The sequence below is a fragment of the Nyctereutes procyonoides genome, unplaced genomic scaffold, assembly GCF_905146905.1.
Source record: "Nyctereutes procyonoides isolate TBG_1078 unplaced genomic scaffold, NYPRO_anot_genome, whole genome shotgun sequence".
NCBI classification, from domain to species: Eukaryota; Metazoa; Chordata; class Mammalia; order Carnivora; family Canidae; genus Nyctereutes; species Nyctereutes procyonoides.
Genome location: NW_026575125.1, coordinates 118,341,694 through 118,352,544, shown reverse-complemented (window position 1 = coordinate 118,352,544; position 10,851 = coordinate 118,341,694). Strand labels below are relative to the sequence as shown.

The 10,851-nt window shown below is 52.0% G+C and overlaps 1 protein-coding gene across 2 annotated transcripts; it reads right to left on the bottom strand.

The window, feature by feature from the left end:
* Positions 1–3,697: 3,697 nt before the first annotated feature.
* LOC129518614 (proline-rich protein 3) lies at positions 3,698–4,593 on the bottom strand. Of its 2 annotated transcripts, none has more exons than XM_055338801.1 (2): positions 4,371–4,593; positions 3,698–4,207 (listed from the first exon to the last, which is right to left on the bottom strand). In XM_055338801.1, exons 1-2 carry the CDS (start codon positions 4,561–4,563, stop codon positions 3,807–3,809), a joined length of 594 nt encoding a protein of 197 aa, XP_055194776.1. In that variant the 5' UTR covers positions 4,564–4,593; the 3' UTR covers positions 3,698–3,806. The 2 variants fall into 2 exon arrangements, with proteins under 2 accessions (XP_055194776.1, XP_055194775.1); XM_055338800.1 differs by having other exon boundaries at positions 3,698–4,204; positions 4,458–4,563.
* Between the last annotated feature and the right edge of the window lie 6,258 nt (positions 4,594–10,851).

Sequence of the window (10,851 nt, the reverse complement as noted above, 5' to 3'; positions counted from 1 at the left end):
ATGCCTAGATTTAACCATATCAACAACTGTATTCAATGCAAATGGAATAAGCACTTAAAAGGCAGAGTTGTCAGAACAGATAAATGGACAAGGCTTTTGTCTACAAAAGGATGCAATTTTAATATAAGACACAAATGGCTGATAATAAGAGAATGAAAAATGATATACTATGTAAAGAGTAAGCATAAAAAAGTGGGAATGGGGGATCCCTGGGTGGCTCAGCAGTTTAGTGCCTGCCATCCGCCCAGGGTGTGATCCTGGAGTCCCGGGATCAAACCCACATTGGGCTCCTTGCACAGAGCCTGCCTCTCCCTCTGCCTCTCTCTCTGTGTCTCTCATGAATAAATAAATAAAATCATAAAAAAGTGAAAATGGCTTTGTTAATACCAAAGTAGAATTAAAGACAAAGATTATTATCTGAGATATAAGGGTCAATTAATCAGAACCACAAAAAATACATGAGTTTTTATACACAGTAACAGAGCTTCAAAATACATAAAATGAAATTTGACAGAACAAGGAGAGAAATAGATATTTCCACAATTATAGTTGGAGATTTTAATGCCCTTCCCTCAGCAGTTGATACAACTAGACAAGAAATCAGAAAATATTTAGAATATCTGTATGACATTAGCAACCACCTTTACTTAATTGATATTTATAAAACACCATACTTGACAATTGCAGAATATATCCTTTTTTAAAAAGTTTTATTTATTTGTTCATGAGAGACACACAGAGAAAGAGAAAAGCAGAGACACAGGCAGAAGGAGAAGTAGGCTCCATGCAGGGAGCCCGATGTGGGACCTGAACCTGGGACCCCAGGATCATGCCCTGGGCTAAAGGCAGGTGCTAAACCACTGAGCCACCCAGGCGTCCCAGCAGAATATATTCTTTACAAGGGTGCATTGTACATTCACCTGTATAGATCAAATGCTGAGCTGTAAAAACAAGTCTCAACAAATTTTGAAAATCTGAAAATTTACATAAGTTATTTGAGTCCACAGTGGAGTTCCATCACAAATCAACAACAATAATATATCTCCAAATATCTGGATTTCAACATCACACCTCTAAAAAAAAAGCCTCATGGATCAAAGAAGAAAACACAAAGGAACTTAGATAATATTTCATTTGGAATAACTAAAAATAAAACATCAAAATTAGTGGGAGACTGGTAAAAAAGTGATTAGAGGATGATTAATTGCTTTAAATGCTTATATTAGAAAAGAAGAAAGGGGGATCCCTGGGTGGCGCAGCGGTTTAGCGCCTGCCTTTGGCCCAGGGCGTGATCCTGGAGACTCGGGATCGAATCCCACGTCAGGCTCCCTATATGGAGCCTGCTTCTCCCTCTGCCTATGTCTCTGCCTCTCTCTTTCTCTGTGCGTGACTATCATGAATAAATAAATAAAATTTAAAAAAAAAAGAAAAGAAAGGCATAAAATCAATGCTCTAATGCTCCATCTAAAGAAGCTAGAAGAAGAAAAGCCAGGTAAATCCAAAATAAATTTTTAAAAAGGAAATAACAGAGGTAAAAGCAGAAATAAATGAAACAGGAAACTGTGGTGAAAATTAGCAAAGCCATACATCTTAAAAAAGATTTTTATTTATTTATTTATTTATTTATTTATTTATTTATTTATTTATAGAATGAGTGGGGGCAGGAGAAGCAGAGGGAGAGGGAGAATCTCAGGCAGACTCCCTGCTGAGCATGGAGCCCAACGCCAGAGAGATCCCACCATCTAGAGATCATGACCTGAGTGGAATCAAGAGTTGGTCACTTAACCAACTGAGCCACCTAGGCACCCCTATAAAGCCATACATTTTTTTAAAAGATTTTTATTTACTTATTCATGAGAGACACACACAGAGAGAAGCAGAGACACAGAGGGAGAAGCAGGCTCCACACAAGGAGCCTATTGTGGGACTCGAACCTGAGTATCTGGGATCACACCCTGAGCCAAAGGCAGGCGCCCAACTGCTGAGCCACTCAGGCATCCCAAAGCCATGCATTTTAAAAAAAGATTTATCCATTTATTTGAGAGACAGACAGAGGGAGAGAGACATATAGCATGAGCAGGAGGAAGGGCAGAGGGAGGGAATCTCAAGCTGAGTTCCCCTGCTGAGCACGAGCCCCAACATGGGGCTCAATCCCACAACCCATGATAGCATGACCTGAACCAAACCAAAAGTCAGGCATCCAACTGACTGAGCCATACATTTTTTAGAAAGCAATGAAATACACAACACTTAGCAAGATTAATCTAGAAAAAAGAAAAAGGACACTAATCAATATTACGAATGAAAGAGGGATATCACCAGATCATATAGGTATTAGAAGAATAATGAGGGACTATTAGGATCATCCTCATGCCAATAATTTTGATAACTTAGATAAAGTTGACAAAGTCCTTGGCAACAAAGCAATTGAGAAAAATTAACTAAAGATCAAGCAGAAAATATGAATAGCCCTATTACTTATAGATAAATTTAATTTACTATCAAAAAACATTCCTAAAAACAAAATGAATACACATGACAAAAGGACAATCCAGGCCCAGATGATTTCATGGGTGAGTCCTAGCAAATGCTTAACGAAAATCATCTTTTTTTTGCTTGTTTCCACTGCATTTATTACTAATATAAAAAAAATGTTAATAAGAAAAAAAATTCATTCTCAGTTCTCCAACGGCTCTCATCCTTCCCTCTTGCCCACACAACTCCTGACCCATTTCCTCAGGGCCAGTGCAAAACCGAACCTGTTCACTGCCGTTTTCACAGAAAACAACCAGTGCCAGAGATGTAGGGAAGAAGGTTAGACGAGGGCGACAGTACCGTCCAGGTTCCACCCAAGGGTAGGCCAGGTGGAGATTCACAGAATTCAGACGAAAGGGCTAGTGGCCTCACAATGACGTACTCTAACTAAAGTGGGCTGGAGAGGAGATAGGATAGCCCTTAAGAGGCTTTAGAGGACATCTCATGGGCTTGTGTCAAACCCCAAAAAACTGACACCAGGAGAATGGGGAGACCAGGGAGGCAGTCTTGCGGAAAGTTTCACACTTCTCCCATGTTGGGAGGTGTGGAAAGTCTAGAGGGCATCAAGAGCCTCACTCATTTTGGCAGAAAAACCTACTCTGGTGTTGGGAAGTCACAATGATGCCACGGACACTGAGAAAGGCTACGTACGAGGGGATGCACAGTTTCACAAAGCAGTGATCACAGACCAGAGTGGTGGGGATCATGCTACTGACGCGCCATCTACAAAACCCAAAAGCAGGGAGAGTGGCCTTTCAGGGAGTAACTCTGCACCAGTCATCCGTACTTGACCCCAGGTCAACCTGGTGAGTTTCACAGAGCAACTGGCAACTTTGGGGGTACGGTTTGTCACATTAAAAGGACTTAAAACAAGCAGCTAGAAAAAGGGAATGGTAGGAAACTGCTCCAGGGCTCTTAGGAATTGAGGGCAGTGCCGAGGGCTGGGTGGACAGATGCACAAGAGCACCAAAGAGGTTTCCTGTTCAGCAATCGGCGAAGGGGAAGAGGATCCAGGAGGCAGTTGAAGAGAGCAAAGGTGGGGTCCTGAAGGCGAGTCTCTGGAGGCTGGATCGGAAGAAAGCCCACACGCTGGGCACCAGTGATGAAACAAAACTCTGGACCCCAAATGGGGAAGGTGAGAGATGGGGGTGGGTGTCACTGACTGAGGGTGGTGGGTGGAACAGCCTCACAGTAGCCGTCACAGGGCCACAGGGAACTATATGGCCGCTAGGTCAGAGGGCTCCTTCCAGCCTGGATGGGAAGGCACAGTCTCACAGAGGAGGTCCATTGACGCCTGGGTGGTAGAAGGCACAGAGGTCCTCATATCGACAGTGGCCCTTTTTGGCAAAGTGTCGGCAGACAGGGCGGTTGGATTTGTCTTCCATAACTTGGGGGCCATCCTTGGGCGGGCAGGTATTTTTGATAAGAGACCAATTTTTGAGCCTTCGGGGATTTCTCTGCTCTTTGTGAAAGCCTCCTCTGGAAGGATCCCCATGGCCTGGTCCAGGAAAAGGAGGTTCAGTATTGGTCCCCCACCAGCCACGACCATATGGGCTGCACCTGGGGCCCAGGCCTCCCCGGATTGGGCCTCTGCCCCTGGGAGGAGGTGGGAGGCTCAGCAGTGGTGGAATCATTGGTCCCCTTGATCCTGGAGGACCTCTGTGAAGAGAGTCTGCATTCTTTTCTGTCTGGCTCCTTTGCTCCTTTCGCTCAACACCGTGTTTGTGAGATTCATCCAGGTTGCCGTAGCAGGAGTTCATTCATTTTCATTGCAGTGTAGTATCCCATTGCATGCACACACAACAACTTATTTATCCATTCTACTGATGGTGGACATGTGGGTGGATTCCAGTTTGGGGCTGACTTGGGATCACCAGGCTTTCCATTGGCCATGGGGGGAGGGTCCAGAAGGCTGGGTGGTCCGATGGGACTCCCATCCTCCTCGTCTCCAGTCTCGCCCTGCTCTGGCAGCGGGGGCTGTTGTGGTGGTGGCGGCTGCTGCTGATTCTGCTTCTTTCGTTTGGGCATCGTGGTTGCGGCAATGGCTGCAGCGGGATTTGGAGGGCAGTCGAAAATCATCTGTCTTACACAACCCCTTCCAGAAGGCAGAAGAGCAGGGAACGATTCTTCACTCATTTTTGTGAAGCTGGAATAAATCTTGATAAAAAGATGATGTAAAAAAAGAAAATCACGGAAAAATCACCCTCAAGAAGAGTGTGGCAAAAATCCTGAACTATCAGCAAATCAAATTCAACACTATATAAAAGGAAAGCCCATTACATACGGCCTATTTACAGATTCAGGACACAAGATGTTCAATGACTTGTACAGGCCAGCCAGCTGTTAGGTGAATCTATATTCACATGACACAGTGCCACACATTTTCCAACGCAATGGCTGCCTGAGTGGTCAAGGGCTGGCTTTTTGGTGTAAAAAAGTGTGATGAGGCTCCTGACATGGGGACACCCAACCTGTGTCTACTGTAGAGATTCTGGGCTGAATGAGGGCAGTCTGTGAAGGCGGAATGGTACTGGGGACCTGGTCATAGGTTCCTCTGTCCCCTAACTCTTAGTTTGCAGCCCCCACACAATGGCCACAATTATGGATCGGGGATATTTTGTTGCTGGAGGGCAGTGGGTGTGCCTGTTGCTTCTGGAGGCTCCAAGCCTTGTCACATCAAGCCCTTACCAAGCAGGTCTCATTGCCATGGCAACATCGATGCCTCCTCCCATGCTCTCCTGATCCAGGCATTAGCCCTGTGCAGAGATGCCGAGATTTTTCTCCCTCGTCTACCTAGTGGCCTTAGCACCAAGGACTTGGGAGACCCTTTGGACTGTGCAGTCCTGGACTGCGGAGCTGAGGTGTGTTCTTGTGATTCTCTTGCTCCAGGGCTTTGAGGTGGCCCCCAGAGTCGCCCTGCAGCCTTCAGGTGGTTCCATGACTCCTGCAGAGTCAGAGACAGTGAGCAGGAGACCGGGGACTTTGCTCAGATGGGACCTTAGAATTACCGGGCACCCTGGGTAAGGGCTGGATCACTGCCAGGGCAGTCAGCGGGGGCAGGAGGGGCATCCCAGTTGGCGCTGGAGGGGAGGAGTGGGAAGGGTTCCTGGCTGTGGAGGGTGGCTCCAGTAGCAGAGGGGCAGGTGCTGGTGGGAGAGGAGGAGGTTCCAACTCAGGGTGTGGGGGGCACGGGACCAGTTTCGAAGTTGCTTGGGCAGAGCAGGGGTGCTCTGGGTCAGGTGCTAGGAAAGAAAGGATGGAAGAGGAAAGAGAGGGCTCCTGGCTGCGGGGTTACAGATGATACTGGGAGAGACTCTGGCTGCAGTGGCCAGATCAGGGGCGTTGACCAAGGTGAAAAGGGGTCTCCTTGCTGCAGAGGTGAAGGGTATGTGGTGGGGGTTCTAAGCCAGAGCATAGAGTGTGTGAATTGGTCAGGGAGGAGATCCAGGTCACTTTGGGGGGTGGTAGGGTGGGCTGTCTGGCACCAATGTCCCTCTCTCCTCTTTGCACCCACAGGTGCAAAAGTGTGAGCGTCCCCATCCAATTGGGCTCCCTCCTCCACCAGGTATCCATGATGGCATTGGCAATGCTGCATGAGTGGTGCAGGCCAAGGCACGCACCATTCCCTGCTCCTCCTGGGCATCCCGGACGATTTCAGGGAAGAGGAATTCCAGAAGGCCATGAAGGCTGCCCTGTGGCCCCTGGGCAGATACCGAGTGCTGGGCAAAGCATTCAGAAAGGAGCTCGGATCCAGGGTCGCCTTAGTGGAGTTTGCTCAGTATTTAAACTGAAGTTTGATCCCCTGACAAATAGCAGGCAAGGGAGTACCCTGGCCTGTGGTCTTTCTGCCCCAGGCTCCTGATTCAGAGGCACAGGATAGACCCAATTTCCCTGTCCAGCCCCAGAGGCAAGCAAGGGCCGGCCAGGCAGGTGAGGCAGGAGCTGTAGGTAAAGAAAGGGCTGCAGGTGTCACAGGAGCTGCAAATGAGGATGAGCATGAAGGTCAGAAAGGAGCTACAGGTGTGGCAGGAGCAGCAGGTGTGGCAGGAGTGGGGCCGTGACCTATGGGTTCTAGTGGCCATTAGATGTTCCTCTCTCTGTTGTCATTCTGTCCTTCAATGGTTGCAGTAAATGTTTCTCTTCAATAAATGTCATTGAGTGTTTCAGCTGCATCTTGTCTCTGTTGTGCGCCATCGAAGGAAAGTTCTCCTGGGGGAGGTGGTGGGAGGCAACAGTAACTTGGTTCGCCCAGTTGGCATCGGGGTATGGCCAGGGCAGGGAGGTGCTGTGCGGTCCTCTGGGCTGGATGGAGCCAAGTGACTGGAACTTTGGGCACAAGAGATATCTGGTTGGGTCTGCATGAAACTCAGGGAGCCCCACTTATAAGTAGGTTAGACATTCAAGGGAGGGGGCCAGATGGCAGGTAGGGCCTGATGGCCCAGGATCTGGGCAGGGCTGAGTGGCTCAGGGCATTCAGACAGGTCAGAGAGGTCCCATGTGTAATGCCAGAGACCAGCTGGGCACAGAAAGGTCTGGGCATGAGGTCAGATGCCCCTGTCAGTGGCTGCATGCAGGACTCCAAGGTGGGGGGATACCCCATCTGTTTGTGATCAGCCTACCCCTGCCAGCTGACAAGTGGCCAGTCACAGTCTGGCCACTGAGGGACAGTTGGGTCCCTGGGGGGCTGTGATGTCAAGGGACAGAGGGCAGGCTGGCTGGGGCTTTCTCGGTGCTTCTGCCTTGCCAGGAAGGAGGAAAGGCCAGGAGGGCTGCCCTCCACTCTGAATCCTGGGCAGGGTCGCCCCTAGAGGAGAAGGGGCACCCTCTCCCTGCCCCACTTCCCTGCCAGCCAACTCCGAGGCACCAGTCCTTTGTCCTGGGAGCAGGCAGGGACTGGTGGGGCATGAGTGGGGGGTGCAGACAGGGCCTGGGGAGTGGTGTCTTCCTGCTTGGAGGTGAGTTCTGGATCTCTCCAGGTCACCGAGCCCTCAGTGCGACCTGAGGAGGGCACCCACCCAGGGTGGAGGGCACTGGTGATCTGGGAATCCCCTTCCCGAGTGCTGTAGGCTGGAGGGTCGTCCCTGGAGGGTCCATCATGAGGACTGGGGAGCCAGGAACCACCTGCCTCAACCCGCCTGGCCCCGCCCTCCACAAATCAAGGGCAGCCCGCTCTAGCCCTCTGCCTTTGAACGGATTGAGTGTTTAGGGCACAGACGGAGCAATTGGGCCCTTCCCTGCATGTGTTCAGGGAGAGGATAGTACTGCTCACCCGGAAATGGTGAAGGAGTCCTGGGGGCTCACTCGGTCTGTGCCTACAGGTGTTCTCCAGCCGTTTTGAAGGGACAGGGGCTCTGACCACCCCCACGGTACATGTGAAGGACAGTCCCCAGAGCAGCCAATGAGCCAGGGCGGGGACCTTGCAGAGAGCTGAGGCCCGGCCTACAGCTGCTCAGCCAGCCTGCAGGAACCATGCATCTAGGGAGACCTGGGTCAAATGGCGAGAGCTGCAGACAGTGGGGCTGTGCAGATGGAGGGGCCCCTGGAGATGCTGGGTAATGAGACACATGGGCGATGGAAGGAGGATTGCAGGAGGTGGTTGAGAACGGGGTGATCATGGCCATGCCTGAGCCTCCTTGGCCCGGTGGCCTTGGCCCCATGTTGTGGGGACACTTGGATGTGTCCCATCAGGGTGTGCTACAGGATTGGGGTGAGCTCTCCAGGTGGGCTCTGTTCTCCTGCCTTCTTCAGGCAAGGCCCCACCGGAAGCACGCCTGTCCTGGGTGTCTTAGCGGGGCCATGGCAACTGGCCGATTTCCACCGGTCTGCCGGGATCTGGTGGGGGGTGGGTGGCATAACAAGAGGAGGGGTGATGTCTCTCCCTCACTCAGAGTGTCTCTGTGCATGTGTGTTCACTGAACAGGTGTGAGTGTGTGTATGTGTGAGCGAGTGTGACTGTCAATGAATGTGTGAGAGTGTGTAAGAGTGTGAGTGAATGTGACAATACCCCAGTGTGTGAGACCGTGTCAGTGTGTGAGCAAGCAGAATGTGCAGGAGTGTGAACGTGTGAGAGGTGAGTGTGTGCATGTGTTGGGGGTTTGTGGGGTTTGAGTCCTTCTAGGATTGAGTGGGGCAGTCACTTTCCTGCCTCTGTGGAGGACAGGAGACAGGAGAAGGCCTGGACCCTAGGCAAGCGGCCCCAAGTCTGGCCCTAGGAATCTGCCCTCCTCCTTCTGGGGCTGGCTCAGAAGAGAGAGGCTCCCAGCGGCTACCTTCTCCCAGGCTTTCACTGTCTTACCCCTCCATGGTAAGAGAACTGGGAAGGAGATGAATGTGCACTTTTCTCCCTCATGCCTCTCTGCAGGATGGCCATGTCCAGGGCCCTGGGCTCTTTACCCAGGGCTAGTAGGGGAAAGTTCAAAGACCAAGTGATTGCCAGCCACTTCCCCAGGCCTGGGCAGTGAGCCCAATTCCCCTGTGGCGGGAGACCCATCAAGAGCTGTGTGCCCTGCACCCCCCCCCCAGCCAGGCTCACCCCGTGACCAGGATCCTGCCCTGCCATCTGAACCTTTCCATGGCCAAAGCCCCATTATTTGAGATGCAGCTCCTCCCCAGGCCACCATAGTCTTCTAGACCCCAGCCCTTCCTCGTGGAGCCCAGAGCAGGGCTGATTCCTCAGCCAAGCCTGCTGTCCCTGAGCCCTTCCCATGAGCACTTTGGCTGCCAGCACTGCTGGCTGCCCTACTCCTGGCCCCACTTGATCACTCGGGCTCAAACTCATGGTTCCCATTCTCACAGTAGAAATCCATGGGTCCCTGTGTCCCTAGCACCTCCTTGCAAGCCATGGCCCCCATCACAAAGAGGGAAGATAAGCCCTCTAAGCACATTGCTTTCTAGTGCCAGGCTGTGGCCAGGGCAGGTTTCTCTCTGTCAGGGCTGGCAGCCAGCTGAGATGACCACTGAGTACCCTCGGGGCCTCTGGCCCTGGTCCAGGGCATGTTGTGTCACTTAAGACTGGGTCCTGATCTCACTGTTCCCAGACACAGGTGTTCTCGCACATGCCCACTTGGGCTCTGTGCAGGCTGATCGTCACCCTGCATGCCCTCCATGCCATACCTTCTGCGGCACTGTTCATGCCACTGCCTTCCACGGCACCCCAGGCTCTGCTTCTAGTCTCACATGGCAATCAGAGCCACGATCCCAGCTGGCCAAACAAGGGCAAGCAGCAACGTAGCACTCATGACCCCGCACACACCAGCTATCCACTCCAAAAGCACTGGAGGGTTTAGAGCCTTGGAGAAAAGGGATCCCCCATGCCCATGACCTTCCATTTTCAAGCACCGACTATATCCCAGATACTGAGCTGAGCAATTGGGCCTGCTCTCTCTCCAAGAGTCCTCGCAGGAACCTGGGAGGTGAGTGGGCATTTGTTATGTCCCCTCTTCTAGAGATGAGGACCCTGGACACAGTAGGTTTAAAGGCTTGCTCAGTGTCACACATCTCCTCGGCAGAGGCGCTGGGAGTTGGAAGGGAGCCATATAGGTGGTTCGGGTATGAAGTGCATGTCAGGCAAGACTCATGACCCCGGTCTGCACTCCCACCCCATTATGGGAGTCAGGTTCTCTGGTAGAGGCTAAGGAACAAGTCTGCAAGGGCCTGGTATAACTTTACAATTGGAGGGGACCTGGGCACTTGGGCAGGGGGCCAAGTGAGGCTGCATAGGGAGATGGGGAGCCTCCCATGGGGCCAATAGGCATCAGCTTGGCTAAGGGGACACCTTCGCCCAGCTTGTCCCAGGGCCTTCGGGGTCCTTCCCTGGGCAGAAACTGGCCCCTAGGAGAGGCCTGGAGAAGGCTCCAGATAGGCCACAACGGCCTCGGGGTGAGCAGGGCCGGGCCACTGGTCGCATCTGTGCCAAGGACCCGGTCCCTTGCCCGGCCTCTCACCCCACCGCCTTGGCCCACAACAACCACACAGTTTGGAAACAGGGAGCTCCCGTCCCCCACATTGTACTTGGTGTTCCCAGGGTTGTGCTTCCTTGACCCAGAGCCAAGCGCATTGCCTTTTTTTGGAGGCCCTAAAGCTTATCAGGCACAGCCCTCAGGACACTCCCCTGCCCTGTCCCCTCACTCCCGTCCCTGGGGAATCTGGGACAGCTCCTCCCTCTCCGGGGGCTCCAGTGGCACAGCTTGAGCTGGGGCCCCTTGCCTCAGACTGTGTCCCCATCTCTCCAGGATTTCCTGAGGGACCGTGGGCTCTTAGTGGCTGTCCCAGGCCCAACTTGGTGCACACCAGCTGCTGACATAGGTGTGAGGGGAA